The following is a 25,911-nucleotide window of genomic DNA, read 5'->3' on the forward strand; positions in this document are numbered from 1 at the left end:
CTTGGCATTCTCTCAACCAGCTTCATGAGGTACTCACCTGGAATGCAGTTCAATTAACAGGTGTGCCTTCTTAAAAGTTAATTTGTGGAATTTCTTTCCTTCTTAATGTGTTTGAGCCAATCAGTTGTGTTGTGACAAGGTAGGGGGGGTATACAAAAGATAGCCTAATTTGGTAAAATACCAAGTCCATATTATGGCAAGAACAGCTCAAATAAGCAAAGAGAAACGACAGTCCATCATTACTTTAAGACATGAAGGTCAGTCAATACGGAACATTTCAAGAACTTTTAAAGTTTCTTCAAGTGCAGTCTCAAAAAACATCAAGCACTATGACGAAACTGGCTCTCATGAGGACCACCACAGGAAATGAAGACCCAGAGTTACCTCTGCTGCAGAGGATAAGTTCATTAGAGTTACCAGCCTCAGAAATTGCAGCCCAAATAAATGCTTCACAGAGTTCAAGTCACAGACAAATCTCAACATCAACTGTTCAGAGGGGACTGTGTGAATCAGGCCTTCATGGTCGAATTGCTGCAAAGAAACCACTACTAAAGGACACCAATATGAAGAAGAGACTTGCTTGGGCCAAGAAACACGAGCAATGGACATTAGACCGGTGGAAATTTGTCCTTTGGTCTGGAGTCCAAATTGGAGATTTTTGGTTCCAACCGCCGTGTCTTTGTGAGACGCGGTGTGGGTGAACGGATGATCTCCACATGTGTACTTCCCACCGTAAAGCATGGAGGAGGAGGTGTTACGGTGTGGGAGTGCTTTGCTGGTGACACTGTCTGTGATTTATTTAGAATTCAAGGCACACTTAACCAGCATGGCTACCACAGCATTCTGCAGCGATACGCCATCCCATCTGGTTTGGGGTTAGTGGGACTATCATTTGAGACTGCACTTGAAGAGACTTTCAAAGTTCTTGAAATGTTCCGTATTGACTGACCTTCATGTCTTAAAGTAATGATGGACTGTCGTTTTCTTTGCTTATTTGAGCTGTTCTTGCCATAATATGGACTTGGTATTTTACCAAATAAGGCTATCTTCTGTATACCCCCCCTACCTTGTCACAACACAACTGATTGGCTCAAACGCATTAAGAAGGAAAGAAATTCCACAAATTAACTTTTAAGAAGGCACACCTGTTAATTGAACTGCATTTTAGGTGAGTACCTCATGAAGCTGGTTGAGAGAATGCCAAGAATGTGTAAAGCTGTCATCAAGGCAAAGGGTGGCTATTTGAAGAATCTCAAATAAAAAATATATTTTGATTTGTTTTACGCCTTTTTGTTTACTACATGATTCCATATGTGTTATTTCATAGTTTTTATGTCTGGAAACAACGAGGGTTTAGGAAAAGTGATGGTACACCCATACAACACCACGAGCAGATTGAAAAATTAATGACGGCAAAAAATGTACCCCACAAAATAGCCAATAATAAAGTGTCAGGCGCATAAGAAAGGAAATTGACTTATAATCAAAGGAAACAATACGATTGATGAAGCTGCCAAGAAGGCATCTAAATGCACCATCCCAGTGTTAATGGCACCAATGGTCATTATTGAGTCTATACCGCAACCAGATAACATAATTAGGATGCAGGAAAGGGCAGGACCTTATGAACAAACAATGTGGCACCAAAGAGGGGCCACCAAAGATGTGACAGGATTATGGAGGTCTCATGAAGGAACCATAGTAGCACCCACTATGTTGCTCAATCTACTGATAACTGCTGCACATGGTTTTGACCATTGCGCAAGGGGGGAAGTGAAAAGGAAAATTTAAAAACAGGGATACTGGTCACCATACCTACAGGCAAATGTAGATGAAGCACTAACAAAATGTCAAGTGTGTGCACAAAACAATGTACGAAAAGGAATAACTACGCCCATAGGTCACATACCTGTCCCAGAGGGACCATTTTGACACCTAGTCATGGACTATGTAGATATGATAAAAAAGGTGAATGGCAAAAGATACATGCTAATACTTTTTTCCCTCACTGTAAAGTGATCTATCTCCAGGAAAAAAGGCGAGAACCGGAACCCGGACCAGAGGAGCCAGGACCGGTGATTCCAGGAGACCAAGTTTACATCTGAGTGTTTCGTAGAAAGTGGAACGAGCCCAGGAGAGAAGGACCATACATGGTGATCCGAGCAACGCCCACGGCGATACAGGTGGAAGGAAGTACAACGTGGTACCATCTGAATCACTGCACCAGGGTCTCGAAGGGAACCGGCCTGCCACCGGCGAGCCATGAGGGAGCTGAGGATGTCGAGGCACCAGGCGGAGTCCAAGAAGAAGAAGAAGCAAGCATGAGCCTTAGCACCAACATCGAAGGCCAGCAGGCACTCCCTCCTGATAATCCAGAGAGTCAGGAGATGGGGCCTGATGAGGTGGGGAATACTGCTGATAGGATACCTGCTATGGCAGATGCCCCAAGCACAAGCGATCCCCCAGGCAATGGAGAGTGACTTCCCCGCCATTGAAGAAAGTGACTCCCCTGCCATTGAGGAAGGTGACTTTCCCACAATTGACTTCTCTGCCCTATTATGATCCCCAACAACTGAAGAGCTGTGGAATTGCTCTGACACTAATAGCAGTTAACCTAGGAAAGATGGTAGTGAGTCTGCCCACAACTATACATTATTCTAGAGATAGCCTTACTGAGCCAGGAAGAGTATCTGTTGTGAACAGAGACCAAATATTGTACACAGGCTGACCTAAACTAGGTAGATGTCAGATAGAAGTTTAAAATAAAATGCCAAAAAAATCATTGTGTGGAAGTTAAGCCAAAAATAAATAAAAATGGAAAACTTGTAGGAAATAGATATGTAAAAATAATGGATATAAAACAAGCCAAACATCTTATGATCTCACCAGTACTTAAGGAATTGGCCCCTGAAGCTAGAATAACAAATAGAATAAAAAAAACAGGTACCATTGGAAACAGCTCGAACTAGTATTTATATTCCAGGCCAAGAAATGACAGCTACAGAAACTCAAAGATCCTTTTCAATACGGAGGATCAAACCTCTGCCAGAACGATCAATTTGTGGGTGGGCTAATCATCAAACAATGGGAGAAGCAATCTGGGATGAATATGGCTGTAAAATAGAAATTGACAAGGGAAACACTACTTGGGAAATTACCTTAGAGGAGTTGACACAAGAGAATGATGCAAAATATGTTTTGGAAATAGTCAGCACTAAATGGTCAGAAGGGAACAATATAACAACGATTGATATTACTCCTAATTCCACACGTCAGCCTAGACAGGAAAGAAAAATAGGGACAGACAATGCAACCATGGCAATCACCCAAGGACCGTCAATTATTGTAACAACTAAACCAATTAAGATAGAATTAGAAACAACAGAATCAACTGGTTTCTTTCAAAATGTATGGGAATCTTTAACTAATTGGGGAAACCAGGAAAATAAACGATCTTGCTCAGCCCCAGCAGTAATACCGGAAATAATGAAAGCACCAACAAAACTAAGGAGACTATGGGAGGGAGCATTACAAAATGATTGGTACAGATGGGCACAGTATTCAGCTAAAGTAATTAATAAGAAAACGGATTGTCTAGTATGCTCCCCCTCCCCATTAAAGGAACTGATGGTAATAATAAGTCCACATAGCCACAGGGACTGTGCTGACTTTAAACGAAACTTCTGTCACCTCAAAAGATCAGAGAGACCCTATTGCCCTGCAGAATGCTTATCCTTCTTAGGAAGTCCTGACCACCACAAATACTATAATCAGTCAGGATAGGGGGAGTGGTGTAAAACATTTGATGTCAGAATAGAACCAAGAAAAATGGAAACACCAGAGAAATATCGAATAGATTATGAGCAGAAGTATGAATGCTATAACTAAACAAATGGGGAACATGATTTGGGAGAATTTATGGGAAAATGTGAGACCACATGGCACCTAAATAACGATATGTCTTGGAATGCAGACACTCAAAGAGCAATCTATCAGGCGGCAGGGTCAAGCACTGGAGTGATAGTTACTAATGGAGGGCCTGGTGACCCTGGGGAATGCGAGAAGCAAACACTATCACTGCCACTGATCTCTCTTTATGAGGAGCAATCGGTGGCAGTGGCAGATTTCTTTTGGGTATGTGGAGAACAACGAATTAGAGCCACTTTGCCTAAAGGATGGATGGGAATATGTGCTAGAGTACAAATGCTTCAGGAAGTAGTTATATCAGAAAAATCTGACAAAGAGCATATGAACATGACCCCAAAGTATATTTGGGTTCAATAGGTCAGCCTAGAGGAATTCCAAATGAATATAAGGCAAGATATGAAATTAAAGCAGGATTTGAATCAATATTTGTCTGGATATCGCCTAACAAAAACCTAGAATGGATCAATTATATTTACTATAATACAACAAAGGTTTATTAATTACACAGACTGTGCGTTAACAGCTCTGGGAGAGCAAGTACAGGCTACAAGTAGAATGACAGGCAGAATAGGCAGGCTTTAAACTGGCTGTTGGCAGAAAAAGGTGGAGCTTGTGTTATGTTTGGGGATGAATGTTGTACCTTCTTTCCCAATAATACTGCTCTGGATGGTTCATTCACTGAAGCAATGAATAAGCTCAAAGGACTACGAAAAGAAGATAAGGACAATGCCGGGCATGACGCTCACACTTGGGATTGGATGGACTTAACTTTAGGAAAGTGGGGAGCAATGTTTACAAAAATGGCAATCATGATAGGCATAGCACTTGTAGTATTGGGAATGGTCTTTTGTTGTGTACTGCCTTTTGTTGAAATCACTTTTGGTCCAAACCACAGTAAAGCAAATGACTGCACAGACAATTGTTAATAATCCACCCAAAGAAATCCACCCTGTTCAGGGAGCTCCAGGACAGTACGTTAATTAATATGGAAAGCCCTGCAATATTAAAGGAGGACCAATGGACTGCCCATTTGGGAATCCTGAATGTCTGTATGGTGTTGTCCCTGGGGGTGGATGGGCCTGTCATGGTTACAAAGCTCAACAGCAACAATTGGAGGTCAGCTTAGAGGGAAACCTTCCGGATTTGTACCCAGTACCTGACTGTGCACCTCGTCCTCATCGTGATGGGTCAGACAATAAGGAAGATACATTGGTCTGAATATATATTCTTATAAAATGAAATCACAAATGGCAAGGCTAAGAATAAGTATATGCACATGCTTACACTCATTTGATGTTAACTTTAGTTTTATTGGTTGGGACTTAGAAAGTCCCAAAGGGGGGAATATATGGATGATTTTCTAGTACATATGTTGTAGAATGAAACGCCTATATGCCTTAAATGTTTATGGATTAAGAACCAATTAAAGGGTTAAAACAGAGCAGGGACATTTCTTTAGTGCAAATGCTGTGCTTCTGATAAGAATGGTTCCCTCTTAACTCCCTGCAGCTGGTCTGGGTATGTCAATGACACGTGACGGAGATAAAACTTCTCGTTGTAGCTGTGTGGAGATTGGAGTAACAATGGAACTAGTGTTGTCACTTGTTTGCGCTGATGACTTGACACACATAGCCACATGCACATAGTCACAAGGAAAAACCATAGTGGCTCAGGGTCCTGGGAGGATGGCTGTTTGGAAAGGCTTAAACGTATGTTATGGACATGACATGTGTAAACCATGTTTAAGTATTAATTGATATGTTTTATAATGTGTTAGGAAATGATAAGGGTAAAACAGAATGAACATGATTGATACTTTGTACTCCAGATGCATGCCTGGATAGTGAATATAGTCAATACAGAGTGTGATTGTTCTTTAACATACGTATGTATATAATTCTTTGAGTCATGCCACCAATATAATGAGATAAGTGACAGAGGCCCCATTTAGAGATGCGCACGTAGCCCTCGTGAGTAAAACAACATGTGACACCGAAGGATGTTAATCATGTTAATATAATGGAGTAACTATGTATGTTGTATAAGCATGACTATCCATTTTGTCTGAACAAAAGGAGAGCTCCGGGTCAGGGCAGGCAGTTGCTCCATGGACCAGCCCGGCTTTGTTTAGCTTTAAATAAAGTATATTCCGGAGTGGAGTGAGGGGCACATCCCGACCCCTCACTCCCCTCCGGAACCCCTCCAAAACTGCGGCTCTGCGCCTTCTACTCCAAGCAGCTGAGCCCCGCCCAGAGGAAATACGACGTAGGGGACCGGGAACTCGTGGCAGTCAAGAAGGCTCTGAAGGCGTGGAGGCACTGGCTGGAGGGGTCCAAACACCCTTTCCTGGTGTGGACGGACCACCGCAACCTGGATTATATCAGGGCAGAGAAGAGGCTAAACACGAGACAGGCCAGGGGCTCTATTCTTCACCAGGTTCCAATTCACACTTTCTTATAGGCGGACGCCCTGTCTCGCCTCTATGACGCAGAGGAGAGGCAGGGAGAGGAAACCCCCATCATCCCTCCATTCCGTATCATCGCGACAGTGGTGTGGGACATGGACGCCGACATACGGCAGGCCCTGCGTATGGAACCTGCACCTGCACAGTGCCCAGAGAACCGCGCCTACCTGCCCACGGGTGTGCAGGACCGCCTCCTTTCCTGGGGGCACACGGCGCCTGTGTCGGGTCATCCTGGGATAGGCCGTACCATCGCCTGCCTGACTGAGAAGTACTGGTGACCCACCTTGGCTAGGGATGTTCGGGTTTATGTCTCTTCCTGCTCCATCTGTGCCCAGTCAAAGACACCCAGACACCTCCCTTATGGAAAGCTCCTTTCCCTGCCGGTTCCACAACGACCCTGGTCTCACCTCTCGGTGGACTTTGTCACTGACCTTCCCCCCTCCCAGGGGAACACCACCGTTCTCGTCATTGTGGACCGGTTTTCCAAAGCTTGTCGCCTCCTTCCTCCGCCTGGGCTCCCGTCGGCCATGCAAACCGCGGAAGCTCTTTTTACGCACGTCTTCACTACGGGATCCCGGAGGACATTGTGTCAGACCGTGGCCCTCAGTTCACCTCACACGTATGGAAAGCATTCATGGAACGCCTGGGGGTCACTGTCAGTCTCACCTCCAGGTACCATCCTCAAGCTAATGAGCAGGTGGAGAGGATCAATCAGGAAGTGGGCATGTTCCTGACGTGTTACTGTCAGGACCGGCCGGGGAAGTGGGCGGATTTTCTACCTTGGGCTGAGTATGCGCAGAATTCCCTCCGCCACTTTTCCACTAACCTCACTCCTTTCCAGTGCGTGTTGGGCTATCAGCCGGCCCTGGCACCTTGGCATCCGAGCCAGACCAAGGCCCGTGCGGTGGACGAGTGGTTTCGGCGCGCTGAGGAGATCTGGAACGCTGCACACACTTGTCTCCAGTGGGCCGTACGTTGGCACAAGGAACAGGATATTGTCACGGATCCCCCCGGTACTGCTGCTCATTCCGTTCACCAGCTTCGGAGGTCTACGTCACCGGCCTTCTAGGCGTCACTGACCTGGATCATTACCACCAACCCCGGACTGTCTTGTCTCAATACGCACACCTGGTTCCCATTCCCCCTGATTAGTATGTGTATATATGTGCCCTCTGTTCACCATTGTCCTTGTCGATTATTGTCCCATGTCCGCTGGTCTCGTGAGTACCTGTGCTCTGTTGTATTGGCTTTCGTGCTACATGTTACTGTACATTGTATTACGGTTTACATACCGTGTAATTGTGCACTTGTTACTAGGGGTCTCGTCCCGTTTATTATTTATAGGTTTACACCTCGCTCTTTTGTTTGGGTTACATCCCTGTGTTATACAGTGGGGGAAAAAAGTATTTAGTCAGCCACCAATTGTGCAAGTTCTCCCACTTAAAAAGATGAGAGAGGCCTGTAATTTTCATCATAGGTACACATGTCAACTATGACAGACAAATTGAGAAGAAAAAAAATCCGGAAAATCACATTGTAGGAAAATCACACCATAATTTGCAAATAAATTCATTAAAAATCCTACAATGTGATTTTCTGGATTTTTTTCCTCATTTTGTCTGTCATAGTTGACGTGTACCTATGATGAAAATTACAGGCCTCTCTCATCTTTTTAAGTGGGAGAACTTGCACAATTGGTGGCTGACTAAATACTTTTTCCCCCCACTGTATATATACGTGTTTGTTTTGGGCTTCGTCCCTGTCGTTTTTCATGACGTACCTTATGTTGGGTAGAGAAATAAAAAACCCTATCACGTATTCCTGCGCCTGTCTTCTATCATTATACAACGTGACAGCAGTCAAAAACATGATTTTCCTGTGTTTTATATATATTTCCACACTGAGGTTGGAATAATACTGTGAAATTGTGAAAGTTATGATATTGCCCTTTTATTGTAAGAGCTGTTTGAAAAGACCGCCTGAACTTTCTGCCTGTTTTGGTGGGATGGAGTTTTGGCCTGTCTGGTGATATCACCAGGCGGTAAATTAGTTAATAGACCAATAAGAAAGAGAGTTCCAAACCTCTCTGACAATAACAGCTAGTTTGCAGTTCTCCCTCCCCACTCAGACCACTCCCAGACAGTCCTAGCAAAATTATTGTATGATAAATTGCTCTTTGCTAAGAAGCTATTTTTGTTTTAATTGAAAACAATCACAGTAAGGTACTTAATTGTTACTCAGAAATTATTTGATATTGAGATAAAAATGGCTGCATTGGACCTTTAAAAAATGTAAAGGTGACCAAATCATTGAGTTGATATCAGTTGATTTGGCATTTAAATTTTGAACATTGTGCAGTTGTCCTCATCTCTCCCATAGATTTTTTGGGATAGCGGAGGCTAGTAGTGGCTGTATAAGGAAATCCTAACCATGAAATACAATCTCTCCTGGCCTGTAAACTACTGTCAGGTAAGGAACCATATAACTGTAAGTTCTAAAATACCAAACCTATCCTTTAAGATGAAGGTAATTTGGATGATGTAGCCTAGCCTAGCCCTGCTGGCTAACCTATTGTACATATCCTGAGGCAGTTAATCCGAAAGGAAGGTAAACAAAACATCTGCTCAGATAAAAAAATCCCTTCCTCCGGAACAGATTTAGTCTGGAGATAAATGTTGGCTTTGCAATATTACCAGCTAGCCTTAGCTTTCCTAAAGCCTAAAAACCTAAAGTGATTTAGCAAATAGAAGATTGCTCCAAAGATTGTTTGAGCCCTCCGTTACAGAAATCTAAGCTGGAATCCCAGCTTTCCTACCATTACGGACCATGTGCACGTATGCACATACACATAAACATGAAATACACAAAAACACACTTGAGCCAACACAAATCTCTAGCTTTCATTTGACTGTTGTTATATTGTTCCATATGTTCCGTAGTCAAACTGCAGATAGCGTCTAATCATTGAGCTCTTGATCTGCGTCAATAGAAGAGCCAAAACACAAGGACATCTTAGGACACGGGACTCTGTCCATAATGGAATTACTGGTACACTAGAAGTTTGCTTTCCCACCAGAATTAGTCTAAACTGAACAGTATGTTATGTCAGGAGGATTAGATGTTTCTGATCTACTAGACTACTGCAGTGTATTTGTACCTGGGCTGGAAGGAGTCGTCCCTGATGATGCACTGCTTCTTCTCGGGGACGTGCTTCCAGGTGGCCGGGTCGGCCAGGTCCACCAGGGCCTTAGCGTTGAGCAGGCCGAATCCAAAACGACTGTTGACCATCAGGCCTGCCCCGTTCCTCTTCCAGCCGGGGTTGTTGGCCAGCGGGTCGAACTCAGAAGTCCACACCACCAAGTGCTGCAGATCCCTCCACGTCAGCTCAGGGCTGGGGGGAGGGGTTAGTGGGGATGGACAAATAAGAAGTCAGACAGGAAGTCCTAAACACATATTTCATTATGACAGGAAGTCCTAAACACATATTTCATTACGAAAGGAAGTCCTATACACATATTTCATTACGAAAGGAAGTCCTATACACATATTTCATTATGACAGGAAGTCCTAAACACATATTTCATTACGAAAGGAAGTCCTATACACATATTCCATTGACATTGTTTATGTCAAGATTGTTGCCTTACTTCTGTTCCAGTGCCAGGGCAAATATCCCAGCAGCCAGTGGGGCGGAGGCGGAGGTTCCCGTGTGTGTCTCGGTGCATTCATTATGCAAATCAGCACTGGTCTGCAGGGACACAGAAGTAAACAAAGAAACCACAGTTACAGTAAATAAAAGTTAAGTCAAGTTAAAAAAACAATGTAACATAACAAAACATAACACAATACAAATCTCCACTATCCAGTGGTGTGGTGTGGGGGTCACTTTTACTCACTATTCTCTGGTCGGTGTAGTCTCCGCTGCTGTAAGCGGTGGCCAGGGTGGAGGAGCACTTCTCAGCGTACCAGGGAGACAGGCCCTGCTGGGAGGCACTGCTGATGGAGATCGTGTAGATGCTGTCCGTGTAGCCGTCACAGTCGCAGTTGTCCCCCTGGCGGCCCCCGTTCCCCGATGCCCACACAAAGATGGAGCCCTTCCCGCCGCGGCCCTGAGGGGAAGGAGACGGGTGAGGAGTTAGTGTTAAGTTTGTTTTTAGTAGCCTTTAGCTTAGATCCCTTGTCTATCTTCCCTTTTTACCCAATTTCAATGTATTTAGATAGGCCATTTGTTTTGACTGCTTTGTGGGTAAAAGTGGAATAATCATGATGTAATAATCATTTGAGCTATAAAGCGAAGCCGGTTCAGAAGGGAAACCTGTGTATATTTATCAGCTGAGATTGCACCAATCAGAAGTTAATAACACTTCCTACCTTAATATGGCATTCTATTTAAGCTGACCGGGTTCTGAACACATGCTTTGCTCCTGCTTTCTGCTACTGCTAGTATGCGTTTGCTTGTTCTTGCTACCCACCACTACCACAGCCTCCACCTGTTTGGTTTTGTTTTTCTTCCTGCAGCGTGATTGGTATGGCATACTGTGCTCACTGCCTGTAGTTATTTTATTATGTTTGACACTTTGCTCTGGCAGTGAGCTATAGAGCCAATTGCCAAGTCCTAATGTATTCTAATGTTCATCTTTTCTAATAAATGGTGTTTCCTTTCTGAACCTTATTTATAAATAAAAGTCATTATGTGTTGAGTGCTGTTTGTTGAACGGTCAATTTTACAATGAATATGAACTTGGTGACACAACAGAATAACATGATGTTGATTCATGTGATGCTGTTTTTTGAGGGGGTAAAAAAGAGAGGACTGTGGTGTGTTACCTTCTGGATGCCGTACTCAAAGGCCTTTGACGCCAGGCGACCGGGGCCCTCCACCGTCTTGCCATCGTCATTGGGTCCCCAGCTGGCACTGTAGATGTCCACATGGTCTGGGTTGAAGCCAATAGAACTGGCCTCGATGGCGTCCGTCACGATACCGTCCAACATGCGGATCCCTGCAGGGTCAACATGATGCAAATAGTTATTTGACTGTAGTTGAAATGTTTTAAGTCATACTTCGCAAGTAGAGTGGTCTTGTGCCCCCAAATAGATTTTCTCATTTTAATATTACATATGATTTGCCTCCTCTCTGGCTATGTTTTAGCCCCAGTGAGGAACAGATGCCCAATTGTTGCTCAGTCATTTGGTTAAGTGGTATTGCGTAATCATCCGCTCAAAAAAGTAGGCCGCCACCAGGACATCTTCCAGCTGTTGTCTGGGTCACACAAACAAGGTACGCACACAGGGCCGGATTACAGCATTTGGGGCCCCGGAGCACCAACCTCTGGGGGGCCCCCACCCCCATTGAAAAAAAAATATATATAGAATTTTTACCCGTTTTATAATGCTATTCTAAAAGTAATTCCTGAGGTTAAGAGAAAAATGTGCAGTTTTAAAGCTAATTTCCTGTAATTCTACACATATTGCTATCATATGCTATCTGGCTCACGTTCGATAACAGGCACACACACACACACACACACACACACACACACACACACACATACACACACAAGTGTGCTTGCGTTACATTAGCAACAGTCTTTGAAATTGTTAAAATGCTATTCTAAATGAAACAGTTGGACAATGAATGAAGATACTCCAAACTTTTAGAATTGTTTTAATCCCTCAGATATTGCCTGAATTATACTACGGACAAATAATAAATAAATTGAGGCATTTTGGTGGGAATTCGGGTATTCAATTTATTGTAAAATGTCACAATTTATTCTTATTATGCAGTCATGTATACATTTTCTTAGTATATCAGGTATTTTTGTAATACTTTGTGATAAAATAAAGAAAATTATATCTGCCTCATTTGCCTCACTGGGTGTATTTGCACACATTAATAAATTCATATAAAGGAGTTGAACAGAACTGCAAGTTGCCTGCAACCACCAAACACGTGCTCTGTCTAGGCCTACCTGCGCTCACCTGTGCTGTCTAGACTGCCTCATGAATGATTCATTCACTACTGTTGTTGTCATATTCTCTTACATAAGAGAAGGATACCCACATGATTTAAAATCAAAACGCTTGGCTCTAGATAACCCCTATCTGTACATACTGTACTTTACATTGTTTGCGAGATCAGACATAATATCACTATAATCTGAGTGTTATTTTTCGGAAGTTGCTTTCATTTCAGCACATCTAATTTGTAATAAATTCATATGTATTAAATCATTACTTTTCATCAATTGTACAAAAAATCTTCCTTCTCTTTCTTGTGATGTAAGTGTTGAGATGGCGCGTTAAATCCCGACGAAGCGTTAACGTTCTTATAGGTGCAACGGAAGGCCAATGTATTCCATAGAGCCCATTTCAGCCTTTACTGGAGATTGTTTGACACGCCATTACAAACGTTTCCGTGGTTGTTACGTTAACAGAAAAAAACTAATGGCACAAGCAAGAGTGGGAAGGAGTCGCCAGAGTAAAACTCAAGCAATTAATCTAGTGATATTTAAGTGACAAGGGGATTTTGCACCCCTCAAACACAGAAATAGATGGCAGAAAAAGAGAGATCATCAGGTGGGCAAGGCATGCACATTGCTAGTTACATCTCTTACCTCCAACCTCATGCACATTGCTAGTTACATCTCTTACCTCCAACCTTGGAGTTGTACGCCACCCCGACTCCACATTTATTGTTATCTGCCTGCATGGCGATCTCACCGGCACACCTGGTTCCATGCCTGAGTACATACAGAAACAGAACACACACTTACAACTAAACATAACTGCTTTTTTCTTTACAAACTGGCCCTAACTGACAAAATTCTCATTTCTAATATTCTGTGTTCTAATTTCATATACATGTAGCAGTGAATTCCGAATAAACCAGTCTGATCTGGAACCTTTGCAAACTGGTTTATAGTAAATCTCAATATTGCTTACAGTAAACTTTAAAATCTCAAAAACAGATTGGATCCACCATAAAACCTCTGAAAGAGTGCCAGTGTCCCTCGATTAGTTTCCATGTGGTTATGTAAGATTCTTCATCTAATTATGTGCTTGCCATTGAAAATATTGATATTGAGGGAGAATCTTGTCAACCAAAAATGGAAGGCCCTTTGGTTTCATGTCGTTTGGCATGCTTATAGGAGACAATAAACAGCCTGCTGCTAGAGTCTAAATTATACAGTGTGACCAGAGTACATTGACAACAAAAGAGTGCACTAACATGGGTGGGGAGGGGGGCTGAGTGTGTGTGTGTGTTTGTGTAACCCTCACAGCTGGCATAGAGTGAGTCATCATTTACAGGTATTGTCTGTGAGACAAGAGAGAGAGAGAGATAGAGAGAGCGAGAGAGCATTGAACCATTGAGAGGGTTTTAGTAAGAGGTTTTCTGTGTGCTTTTAACATTTTCTCTCTCTCCCTCAGATTCCGACGGTGGCATTTTGTCAGAGGTAAAATGGACTGCTTTGAGTTGCTATGGTTGGATATACACATAGAAATAGAATTACTATAATTCTACTATCTGTAATTCTGTAATTCTACATCTATGGGATCTACCACAAGCTTACGCTAACAAGCACAATGGGAGATAGACTGGAAAGATTTAGTCGATAGCCTGAGTGTCATTCTGGCCCACTTCTTTTACTGACCCAAACACTAACCTACAGTCCAACATATATAGCTCCCAGCCTACAATCTGTAGGTACTACAATAAATACTGTATTTTACGTTAAATGTAGACAAATTATAAATCTATAGATTGCTTGGGAATCAACGAGAAACCTTATCAATATGACTGTTGTTACATCAACAGCTCCAGTTGGAACATCTGTGTGTGCCAGATATGCCCATTTCCAGCCGGTGTGACCTGTGTGTGTTCGGGTGTTACTGTAAGCGGGATAGCTGGCTGCTCCCCTTATTATCTAGTTGTGTAATAGACAGTGAGGATGCTGTAACTAGGAACAGGATTACATGGGTTTTATAGTGGTCACCAGACTGCATGGGACCCGATCAATAAGGAACATGTATTCTACATTAGTACTGGATGTCATGATAATTTTGATTGGCTACTATGCTACATAGCCCACATAAGTAATAGACCTATGCATGTAAATAATGAATATACAAATTATGATTTGAAAAGAGACAAATGTGTGTGAAAAATGCTACACACTTCTCCCATATGTCACAAAAAGACATGATAGCAGGTATATCCCTAAAATAAATAGACAATTTACTTGTTCTCATTGGTGGAGTCGTATCTGGGGAAGGGGTCAGGGTCGTTGTCATTGAAATCGTAGCTGGCTGCTGCGTCCTGGAGAAGAAAGAGAGAGAGGGGAAAATCACCATACGGTCCAGAACCCAATCTGTCAACCCACTTAACCCACTTAGGTGACTGGACCGAGAACCAACCTACTGTCACTGAGAGGGACTGTAAATTACATGGATGGTTGAACACCAGACAAGAGGACGAGGGAGGAAATTATTTAGGGCTGAAACAAAACCATTCGTTTTGAGAAAGGGGAATGTAGAACATTTGTCAATATGTCTTCGTCTGAAAGGTTTATTGCTACAAGTTTGGAGAAACTGAATAAGATGTGTCATTATCATCTGTAGTAAAGCTGAGTGTCTGTACCACACACAATTTTATCCATACATTTGGAATGCATCTAATTCATTCAAATTAACTTTTCAACCTAGTCTCAGGGCAATTCGTAGGATTTCATATGTACATTGTTCCCTCCATTTAGTATGATATATTACATTACGTTAGGTAACATTACGAAAAAAATAGTGGTCAAACAATATCATTCGAATTAGAACGACGTATAACCCTCAAACTCAATTCTGGACCTTGAAGCCGTTCAACAGTTTTTTTTATTGTTTCCCTCTAATCAGGGACTGATTTAGACCTGGGACACCAGGTGGATGCAATTAATTATCAGGTAGAACAGAAAACCAGCAGGTTCCGGACCTCGTAGGGTAAGAGTTGAGTACCCCTGCCCTAATGTATAGTAGCCACATCTTGAAGGACGTATAGTATTATACGTCTTTCTCTGAGACCGGGTTGCTTGTTTTATTATAGCAACAAAGGAGAATTATGGGGAGAATTTAGGTTGGTGCTTAGAAGAACTAACGACAAAGGTTGGGATAATGAACGTAAAATGTTAAGAGAACTAAACGTCAAAGGTTAGGAGAATTTACATAAAATGTTTGGAGAATTAGGTTAAGGTTAAGAAAAGGTTTAGGGGAAGGGTTACCTAAAATGCATAGTTGTCCCTTACACGACTCGAACACGCAACCTTTGGATCGCTAGTCGGTTTGAGGTATACGCCCATCCATCTTCCCCAAACCTACCTACCTACTTTTGTTTGAGTGAGGATGGATGAGCGTCTCGCTTGATTAAGTCCCTTTGATTAATCACAGTCGTGCTAATTATAGTCAGAGTCCATTCTATCAGCCTTGTTGTTATTCTCTCTCTCTCTCTCTCTCTCTCTCTCTCTCTCTCTCTCTCTCTCTCTCTCTCTCTCTCTCTCTCTCTCTCTCTCTCTCTCTCTCTCTCTCTCTCTCTCTCTCTCTCTCTCTCTCTCTCTCTCTCTCTCTCTCTCTCTCTCTCTCTCTCTCTCTCTCTCTCTCTCTCTCTCTCTCTCTCTCTCTCTCTCTCTCTCTCTCTCTAGAAAGACCCTATAGCTGTCTCCGAATGCCTGGTGTCTCATAGAGAAATAACTGTTTGCCTTCAAAACGCAGATGTGATTTTTCTAATCCATTCAGATTTCCTCTCATCTCAAGATTTGAGAAATGTGCCAACATGACTGTCTGACAAGCTTTGGTTCATTATTAAAAACTAGCTGACCAAAAATTGTTTAAAACCTTCGTCTCACCTGCAATGAGGCATGACGGTCTAAATGTTGATTATTTGCAGCTTGAACAGAAACAATTACAAAATGTGCAAACTATAGTCACTAGCTAAGACTTCTTCACTACGAACTTTAGCCTAAGGAAAAAACCTTGATAAATGCTAAAGACAACTTTGTGCTTTTCAAGCCAACTATACTGTAGTCCCTGTCAACACAACCACTACAAAATAATCCAGGACCATAATAATTCCACCTATTATTGATTTCCAGTTCTATAGTCTCTGCATGCTTCCAACCGTCATCACCACCTATCATACTGCAATTTATTACTGCTTATTAGTGCTTCATGAATGGCTGTGTAAGTGTCACCAATGTTGCTATGGGAACGCTCTCCCTTAGTGATGCCTGTTGCCATGGAAATGCGGTCTTACGTAGTTGGGGTAGATGTCGGTGTGGTTCCACTCCAGACCGTCGTCCAGCACGGTGATGACCACTCCTTTCCCTGTGATCCCTTTCTTCCACACGGGAATCACGTGGAGGTCCAGCTTGGGCAGGGAGGATGACGTCCGAGTGTCTTGCTGGGATGGCCGACACAGGGGAGGAGGAGGAGGAGGAGGAGGAGGAGGAGGAAAGAGAGTAGTTTTAGTTATTTGTAATTAAATCATGTATACAGTACATATAGCATTAAAGCATACATTGAGGTCATATAAGCTGGAAGAGAAGGAGAGAGAGTGGTTTTCATTACATTTGTTGAACTATAGAACCCTATTCATAAAGCATACATACAGTGTTCATAGAGCTTATAAGCTCATTGACATATGCATGACATTGGCACTGGATTTACACACAGGAAGTAGCACACCTATACTATATGTTTTTGTTGACAGAGTCACTGAAACTGGAAAAAAGTGCATTTTACCATTTAAGGAATGAGGTACCTCACCTAAATTGCATCTGTGAAAATCAAATATCATGAAAATAATGGAGAAAGGTCAACCTAAGATGGCCGTCTGGCTACGCTAGCTCCATCTTCGCTAATGGAGACAGTCATGTCCCACATTGACCTTTATCAATTAATTATCAACTTGTTGCTTTCTTTGTCCTGGCTCTCTTGACCACTTACGGTAGGCATAAGAAAACCTTGTTATGTAGAGTGTTCAGGCTAATATTTCAGCCCAGAACAAAATTATTTATATAAGTGGTTCACTGAAGACCGTGCTACGGTTGCGAATCTTGCGATGTGTAATAAAATGATAATATGTCATGATTATGTGTCATAGTGCAAGGCCTCTATCACCTCTACCAAGCCTCTATCTAATAATCAGTGGTCCCTTTAATGCATGTAATGTGTGTGTATATGTGTGGGGTGCCCAACTAGTGTTAATTGGCTAATCAGTGGGTAGAAAGAGTGCAGCAGTGCCGTGCTAGCAGCAGTCCTCCCTGAGGGCAGATGTGATGATTCAGAGCAGGAGACAGGACAAAAAAAGACTAGGAACATTTTGGAGCTGCTCTGCTCCCACATTATGCAAAGACACTGCGGAACACCACCCTCTCTCTCTCTCTTTTATCCTTTACTCCTTTCCTCTTTTTCATCTCTTGTTCCCTCTTTCTGCTCCCTTTCTCCTTTTCTCCTCTTCTCCTTTCTCTCTCTCCCTCTTTTTATCTTCTCTCTTGCTCCCTCTCTCCCCCGTCTCTCCTTCTTCTTGCTCTCTCTTTTGGACCCTGTCTTTCTGTTTCTCCCTCTTGCTCCGTTTCTTTCCCATTTCTCCTCTCTCTCTCACCGATCTACCCTCTCTCTCTCCTCTTCAGCTCCCCCTTTCTCTGTTTCTCCCTGGCTACTGGAAGAAGTGAAGGGATGGGGGTGGTTGTGGGAGACCGTCTCTGTTTTGAATTATCTTTAAAACCATCCTATTCATCCATCCACACAGATGCCACACCATACGTTTCTACAACAGGGACGGTTGACAAAACAGTGAAATATATGACATTTCCCCATTGTAGATATCCTATCAAATTACCAAAACGTATGAATGTGGTAGAATATCGGAGATATCAGAACTCAAGCTTCTGTAGTTCCTCTTCTGTAGCTCCTCTTCTGTAGCTCCTCTTCTGTAGCTCCTCTTCTGTAGTTCCTCTTCTGTAGCTCCTCTTCTGTAGCTCCTCTTCTGTAGTTCCTCTTTTGTAGTTCCTCTTCTGTAGTTCCTCTTCTGTAGCTCCTCTTCTGTAGTTCTTCTTCTGTAGCTCCTCTTCTGTAGTTCCTCTTCTGTAGCTCCTCTTCTGTAGCTCCTCTTCTGTAGTTCCTCTTCTGTAGCTCCTCTTCTGTAGCTCCTCTTCTGTCGTCCTCTTCTGTAGCTCCTCTTCTGTAGTTCCTCTTCTGTAGCTCCTCTTCTGTAGCTCCTCTTGTGTAGCTCCTCTTCTGTAGTTCCTCTTCTGTAGCTCCTCTTGTGTAGCTCCTCTTCTGTAGCTTCTCTTCTGTAGTGCCTCTTCTGTAGCTCCTCTTTTGTAGTTCCTCTTCTGTAGTTCCTCTTCTGTAGTTCCTCTTTTGTAGTTCCTCTTTTGTAGTTCCTCTTCTGTAGCTCCTCTTCTGTAGCTCCTCTTCTGTAGCTCCTCTTCTGTAGCTCCTCTTCTGTAGCTCCTCTGTCTTGGTATCTTATTGGATGACTCATCTATTGACTGGCACATAACCTGTGGTCTCCAAATAGCCCAGCTCGCACGCACAAATATACATTCAGAATGGACACTTGCGGTAAACCAACACATCAGCATCCACACGCTTATGTGCACAAACTGAGACCTGAGATCAGCATGCACGCACGCATGACACACATGCACGCACACACACAAACACACACACACACACACACACATCCCATGACGGAGGGAGGAATCTCAATCTATTATGAGTCACTCCTTTGATTCCTTTATCAGGCAGTCACACACTCCTAGGAGACAAAGAGACACTCTCCCTACACGCAGTCTCTATCTCTCCCTCCGTCTTTCCTATCTCCACATCACTCTCTCCATCCCCCCCTCTATCAATTTAGTCTTTCTCCCTCACTGCCTTCTGCCCCTAACTCCAACCTCCCTTCATTTCTGCTATCCATCAGTTCCTCCATACCTCTGTCCACATCCTCTTCTTCATCCCTCCCTCCATCCCTCTACCTCTCTACGTACTCCTTTTTCCCTCCTTTCCTCTCACTATCACTCTATCCTCCCTTCAACTACCGTCTCATTGCTGCTATCCCTCATTAGCTTTATCTCTCTTCCTCTATCCCTCCTTTTATGACCTCCCACACACCCCTCCCTCACATCTCTATTTTCTTGGCTATTACTACTGTTTTCTTTCTTTCTTTCTTTCTTTCTTTCTTTCTTTCTTTCTTTCTTTCTTTCTTTCTTTCTTTCTTTCTCTATATCTACCTATCTATAGTCAAGTAGAGGCTAAAGACAAAGCCGTCATAGCAGAAATGTAAGAAATAAAACATTGACATACTTGATCTCTTGTTGCTTCTTGCCTATTTGATGTCCCTGACTGACAGTCCCTAGGGCCACCCTAGGCCAATCAGAGTGCTGTCACAAGTGAGTGGGCGGGTGTAGGTGTTTGTCAGCCATGCCCGTTTACTGACATATAGTAAATGAGCACTTCATGACCAATTCAATTAGGATCATCAGGCCAGATAGGTAAAAAGGGTCCATCTCGATTTATTTTCTTATTTCCTGTAGTGAGTGACTCAGATCATCAAGTTCAGGGAAAATGGAAAGAGCAGATAAAATACACACACTGACGCATGTAAACTTAGACAATCACACACACACACACATACACACACGTCCTATCTTTGAGATAACAGGTGTTGACTGGAAAACTAATAAAGACATTAGAAATAATGACTCAATGGCTGTGTCCGAAATATGTCTTACTAAAATGACATACTATGTACTAATCATACTACTTAGAATGTACTGTTTAGTAAAAATATATGCAGTAAGCAACAAATATCAAAATACTAGGCTCACCCAAAATGCATAATTTAATGCCAATTGCTTTGTTTATCGCCATTCGTTCATTTTGGTACAGCCCATCCCCTTGTCTAATTCTCAGCTGATTATCAGCTAGGCCTATTGTCAAACCCACGTGGGTCTGAAAATACAATTATCTTCCTCAGTAGCATGTAGCAAATTTGCACTAGATAAAAAGCCGAAATTAGTATGACATCCTGGCATCTAAACATAAACAAACACAATCTTTGACATTTCACATAAAATGTTATATTTTCGCATACCCAAACGGCCTACTATTTAGGACGCAAGTACGGATATTCGGACACGGCCAATGCTTTTAATAAATGACCAAATACTTTAAATCAACCCTTACAAACTGTTCTCTCCAAAAATAGCAAAAATGCTATTATTGGAAGCTATCAAAACATAACCTATGAAAGTAATCCATCAATCACTAATGACATGGAATAAAAGGAGTCCAATTGGACTACCGTAGGGTCAGCCTAATCCTAAACACAGGACAAAGTGGATGTACTGTCTGTAATGTATCCGGTAGGGAAGACACAGCTGTGACACCATCATCCACTGGCTTGGCTTGAATGGGCTAAAATAACCGCTAAATTGGGTCTTAATGTGCGACAGCCTATTCCGTTCCACTGGATTATGGTTGGAGAAAGTTGAGTTCCCTTACAATCTCCTACCAGGCCAGCATGTTCAATTAAACAAATGGGTCTTTCGGCTGGGATTTTGGATGATTACTAATTAATTAGCTTATCACAGAGTAAAAACCTATTGTCTCACATTTCTCAAGTGTCCCACACATATTCATGCATGATCGCTGAAGATATTTATCTCATCCTCTCTTGCTATGAAACGCATGCGCACGCACGCACGAACACACACACACACACACACACACACACACACACACACACACACACACACACACACACACACACACACACACACACACACACACACACACACAGAGTATTCCTCACACATATAACGTTTTCCTTTCATTTTGACAGATGCTAATTGTGATATAAACTACCCCACAACACATATTCAACCCCCTAATACAAGACCTGCAAGCTCATCATCCAAAAGGGTTGTGAAGGCAAAGTCTCCGCTCTGTGACACACTCAGCATTAGGGAGCTGTCCATTCCTGCCAGAGCTGAATCTCAGAAGGCTCTGGGATTGTGTTAGCCTGGTCCCAGATCTGTTTGTGCTGTCTTGCCAATACCTAATGACTATGACCATTAGAAATTGGCAAGACAGCACAAACAGATCTGGGACCAGTCTAGGATTGTGTTTGTGAATCAGGCCAAACGGAAGGCAGCAGAAGACACCAGCCGGATCTGAACTGATGGTCGGGTCAGAAAACACATAATCTGTAGTTTATGTAGGACTTCAATTCTGGCACCAGCTATTGGCCACCATGACAACCAAATAACCATAAATAACATAAACACCCAACCTAGGGTCAGAAAACACATTTTTGATTGCTGTGTATGTAGGGTTTGAATTCTAACATTGTGGCATCAGCTATTAGCCACCATGAAAACCCAAATAACCAAAACACCACATGGACCACCAAACAACCAAAAAACAATCTTAATAGACCAATCTTAATATCCAAACTGATATGTCACCAACTGGTGACATATCAGAGATAAGAGAGAGATAAGGGCTCTTTAGGACATACCAGGTACCACTGCTGGTTCCACATGGGGTCATCGAACAGCTTGTCCACTGGACAGTCCCGGCATGATCCCAGCGAAGCCCGCTTACTGCGCCGCTTCTCATACTGTTGCTCCGCCCACGATACCTAGACACCCAACGAGATAAGAGAATCAATCAACATTTTTTTAAGGGGTGGGGCAGTCCCATTCATTTCATATTTATTAAGCTTTATTCAAGCGATAATACAGTTGGAGAGATGGGAAGATAGAGGGGAGGATGAGTCAAAGTAGCCTGGTCTCAGATCTGTTTGTGCTTTTGTCTACTCCATTGTCGTTGTCGTTGTCAAGCCAAGGCATTGTCGTTGGCATGACAATCCTATAAGTAGTTGGCAAGATAGGAGAAACAGACTGGCACCCAGGCTAGAGTCAAAGGCCAGTGGGCTGGATTCGAACCCATGCCTTACTTATGTTTATACTGTAATTTTGTTTGTGTTGCTAATGCACACGCACAAGTGTTTTGGTCAAAAGTAGAGCACTGAATAGGAAATAGGGTACCATTTCAAACACAGCCATAGACAATGTTACAGATATAGGATTATTTACCCGATCATCCTCGGACAGGCGTTTGGTGATGTGATCGGCACTTCGTTTCGTCCTGCTAGGATGAGTCTGGTGTTTGAACAAGTAATGGTTTTCTAGCGCCCCAATCTGCAGACGAGGAGAGTGGTGGGTTATTGAATATTTCATAGCAGTGATGTAACACCATTAAGCTCTTCCTGTCAATCCCCATAGGACTGAATGTAATTATTAATGCAACAATTCTTAATTATAGAATAGAATTTAAGAATATAACCCAATTGTCCATCCAGGATGGACATTTTCCTTTGGCATCGCCATATAAGCACCTTGGGTCATATTACACCAGTAAGGACATCTCACTTTGAATGTATTGAACAGCTTGTTAAATCAATAGGCTACCTTAGATCGTTCTCAAACATCGGTAGAAGATGTTGATATTATATTATTATATTTATGTGACTGGAAGGCAGATACCACCACAACAGCAATAGGCGTGCCAGTTTCCTTATTACTTATACAGTCAGGTCCAAAATTATTGGTACCCTTGATAAAATGAGCAAAACAGACTGTATAAAATAAATAATCAAAATATTGAGCTACATAATATTGTATGCAAAAGAAAATGGCAACCAGGTTTTTGGCTAAAATGTCCTGGTACTTGGTGAAGTTCATGATGCTGGTGACCTTAACAAGGGCCCCAGGACCAGTGGAAGCAAAATAGACCCATAACATCAAAGATCCATATTTGACAGAAGGTATGAGGTACTTTTCTGCATATGCTTATGTTTTCTGGTGTGCGTGGCCAAAGAGCTTTATTCTCATGTCAGCTGACCATGTCAGCTGGAGTTTTCTAAACAACATTGGCACTTTACTTGGCATGATGAACTTTACCAAGCACCAGGACATTTAGCCAAAACCCTGGTTGCTTCTGCCAAGAGGCTGAAACTTGGCCGGAAAGTGGATTTTCCAGTAAGACAATAACCTCAAGCACACATTAAAATCCACAAAAATGGTTAATTGACCGCAACATTTTGCAATGGCCATTTCAGTCTCCGGACTTGAACCTCATTGAAAACCTGTGAGCATATTAAGGATATCAAGGATCTGGAAAGATTCTGTATGGAGGAATGGTCTAAGATCCCTCCCAATGTGTTCTCCAATCTCATAAAACCTTTTAGAAAAAGGCTCAGTGTTGTTATCCCCGCAAGGAGATTGTGCTGGAGTATTGAAAATATGGTTGCCAATAATCTTTTGGAGATTTTTTTAAATTACTCGTTAAACAAAATCTCTTTCTCTGAGCAATTGTATTAGTATACAATAATATAATTTTCACTTTTTTTTTTAAATACAATATAGATCAGTATTTGTATTATATATTTTATACAGTCTTTTTTGCTCATCTTTATAAAGGGTGCAAATAATATTGGACCTGACTGTATTTACAGCAGGCCTTGTTCAGCAATTTCCTGAGAAAGCAAGGTTAACATAGCTGAACCCACTGAATCTACAGGTGTTTGTCACAATATCACACAAATTGTGCAAATTTGCAAATAATGAATCAATCACAGATAATACAGTAATTTTTAAAAACCTTTTAAATCAGGGTCACACAGAGTGTCTCTTGGTATTCTTAAACAGATCTACTTTGAAAGAAAAGTATATACCTCACACAAATGGTTATGGGCTTAAAAAAAAGAAGCCACAGGTACCATGTCAAATATAGAGTTGAAATGTATTCAATTATGAGTTTGCATCCCAATATTACAATTTATATACATCACAGAAGACTGAAATATACAAAACCGTTGGACATAGAAACACCTGATTTTCTGTGTAAAAAAAAAAGGGGGAAAAGAAAAGAACTGAAATTGCATAAATAATTTAGGCCTAACCTATATGTTATTCTAAGCCACAGTTCAGGCCTATTATATTGATGATGCTGATATGGCATCATACCCATCCCTTTGACTGAATGGAAACACAGGTTGTTGACCTGTGTAGTCAGAGAGCTAGGTTCCTCTGAGTAGACTAGAGAGAGCTCATCAGGGGGTGTATAGGCCTATTGTTCTGGACAGGGTAGACAATTACAACATTGAGGATAGACATATTTACAGAAGGGGACTATTGTATACAGTACAAAATGAACTTGTTTAAAGGAACAAGTCTTAAAATATGGATTGGATCCCCATCTTTTGCCCAAATACACTGATAGACTAAATTATTTGTTTTTGATTGATGATATCAATTCACTTATTATAAAGTAAAAAAGCCAATAATGGAAATTTCATAGGTTACACAATTGAATTTCCCTGCTCACTCTGACCAGAATTATGAAGATGATTGACAGAATACACCAATCACTATAGTTGTTGTGTTTTACATCTTGGCTGAAGCAGAAGTTCAGTAAGGATGCTGTGTAGGCTACAACATCAGCAACAAGGCTGCCGTGGCGCCCTCCATCAGCTTTCAACAGCTATGTATTATACAACCAAATGAATAATTTAAAAAACAAAGCTGAATAGGCTACTGATACCGAGACAAGGACATCCCCTGAGCCAAATCTAACACAGAAAGATAGTGTAAAGAGAGAAGTACACAGTTCCAATACTACTCGAGGATAAACGTGGTCTCGGGGCGTTACTGTGGCGCTAACCTACCTGGCGGACTAGTCTGTAGTCCAGTTCTTTGGCGATGGACCTGGCGGCGTCCGGTCCTCCTGGAATCTCCACCGCCCATTCGTTGAGATACTGTCTGTCCCCGAATGAAGCATCCACGGAACGAGCGATGGAGAAGAGAACGGCAAAAGCACACCACATTACGGTTGTTGGGCGACATCTCATTTCCATCTCAGAGAAAATACGACTAGATTGATGCTCTTAGAAAGCATGCAAGACAACAATTCAAATCGAAAATGTAAGTAATATTAAATAAATCAATTTCTGTTGGTTCCACTTAGTTCGTGTCTTTTTTCCTTCAAAGTGCTGGGTGGGAATGAGAGGACCTCTCACGGCGTTATTGCCTTATTGAACCATCAAGGAAAGCAAGCGGAGGGTAAACAGTGGAAGGGGACGAGAATGTTTACACGTCAAATTACAAAGGCTCTCTGACGTCAACGAGTCTATAGCTGGGATAGAGTCTATGCTCGAGTCCGGAGAGAGACAGGCGGGGAGAAGGAGCGTCAGAGGGGAAAGTTATATCTAAAAATATCCCTCAATTTTTTTATTCAAGCTAGCAGGAGTATAATAATTAATACTAGGTTACTATAATAGTAATGTATGTGCACCAAACATGTCTGTGCAGAGTCTAACGCATAGCCTACATCAGCTAAGTAGACCATCATCTGAAGCACGCCCAAACTTAATGATTATGTTATTACTGCGTTATCTCTATGAT

The 25,911-nt window shown here is 42.2% G+C and overlaps 1 protein-coding gene across 1 annotated transcript in view; it reads right to left on the bottom strand.

The window, feature by feature from the left end:
* The window catches only part of LOC311138178 (neuroendocrine convertase 1-like), a gene marked incomplete at both ends in the record, with an annotated part of 31,121 nt that extends 5,757 nt beyond the window's left edge, over nt 1-25,364 (bottom strand). Inside the window, 10 exons of the mRNA XM_084172847.1 lie at nt 9,549-9,782; nt 10,039-10,139; nt 10,288-10,500; nt 11,219-11,391; nt 13,046-13,134; nt 14,635-14,711; nt 16,686-16,832; nt 21,963-22,085; nt 22,543-22,647; nt 25,176-25,364. Coding sequence (XP_084028973.1) covers nt 9,549-9,782; nt 10,039-10,139; nt 10,288-10,500; nt 11,219-11,391; nt 13,046-13,134; nt 14,635-14,711; nt 16,686-16,832; nt 21,963-22,085; nt 22,543-22,647; nt 25,176-25,364 — 1,451 coding nt within the window. The remainder of the gene's footprint in view (nt 1-9,548; nt 9,783-10,038; nt 10,140-10,287; nt 10,501-11,218; nt 11,392-13,045; nt 13,135-14,634; nt 14,712-16,685; nt 16,833-21,962; nt 22,086-22,542; nt 22,648-25,175) is intronic.
* Between the last annotated feature and the right edge of the window lie 547 nt (nt 25,365-25,911).

This window comes from Coregonus lavaretus, assembly GCF_964263955.1.
Source record: "Coregonus lavaretus genome assembly, chromosome: 12".
Classification (NCBI taxonomy): Eukaryota; Metazoa; Chordata; class Actinopteri; order Salmoniformes; family Salmonidae; genus Coregonus; species Coregonus lavaretus.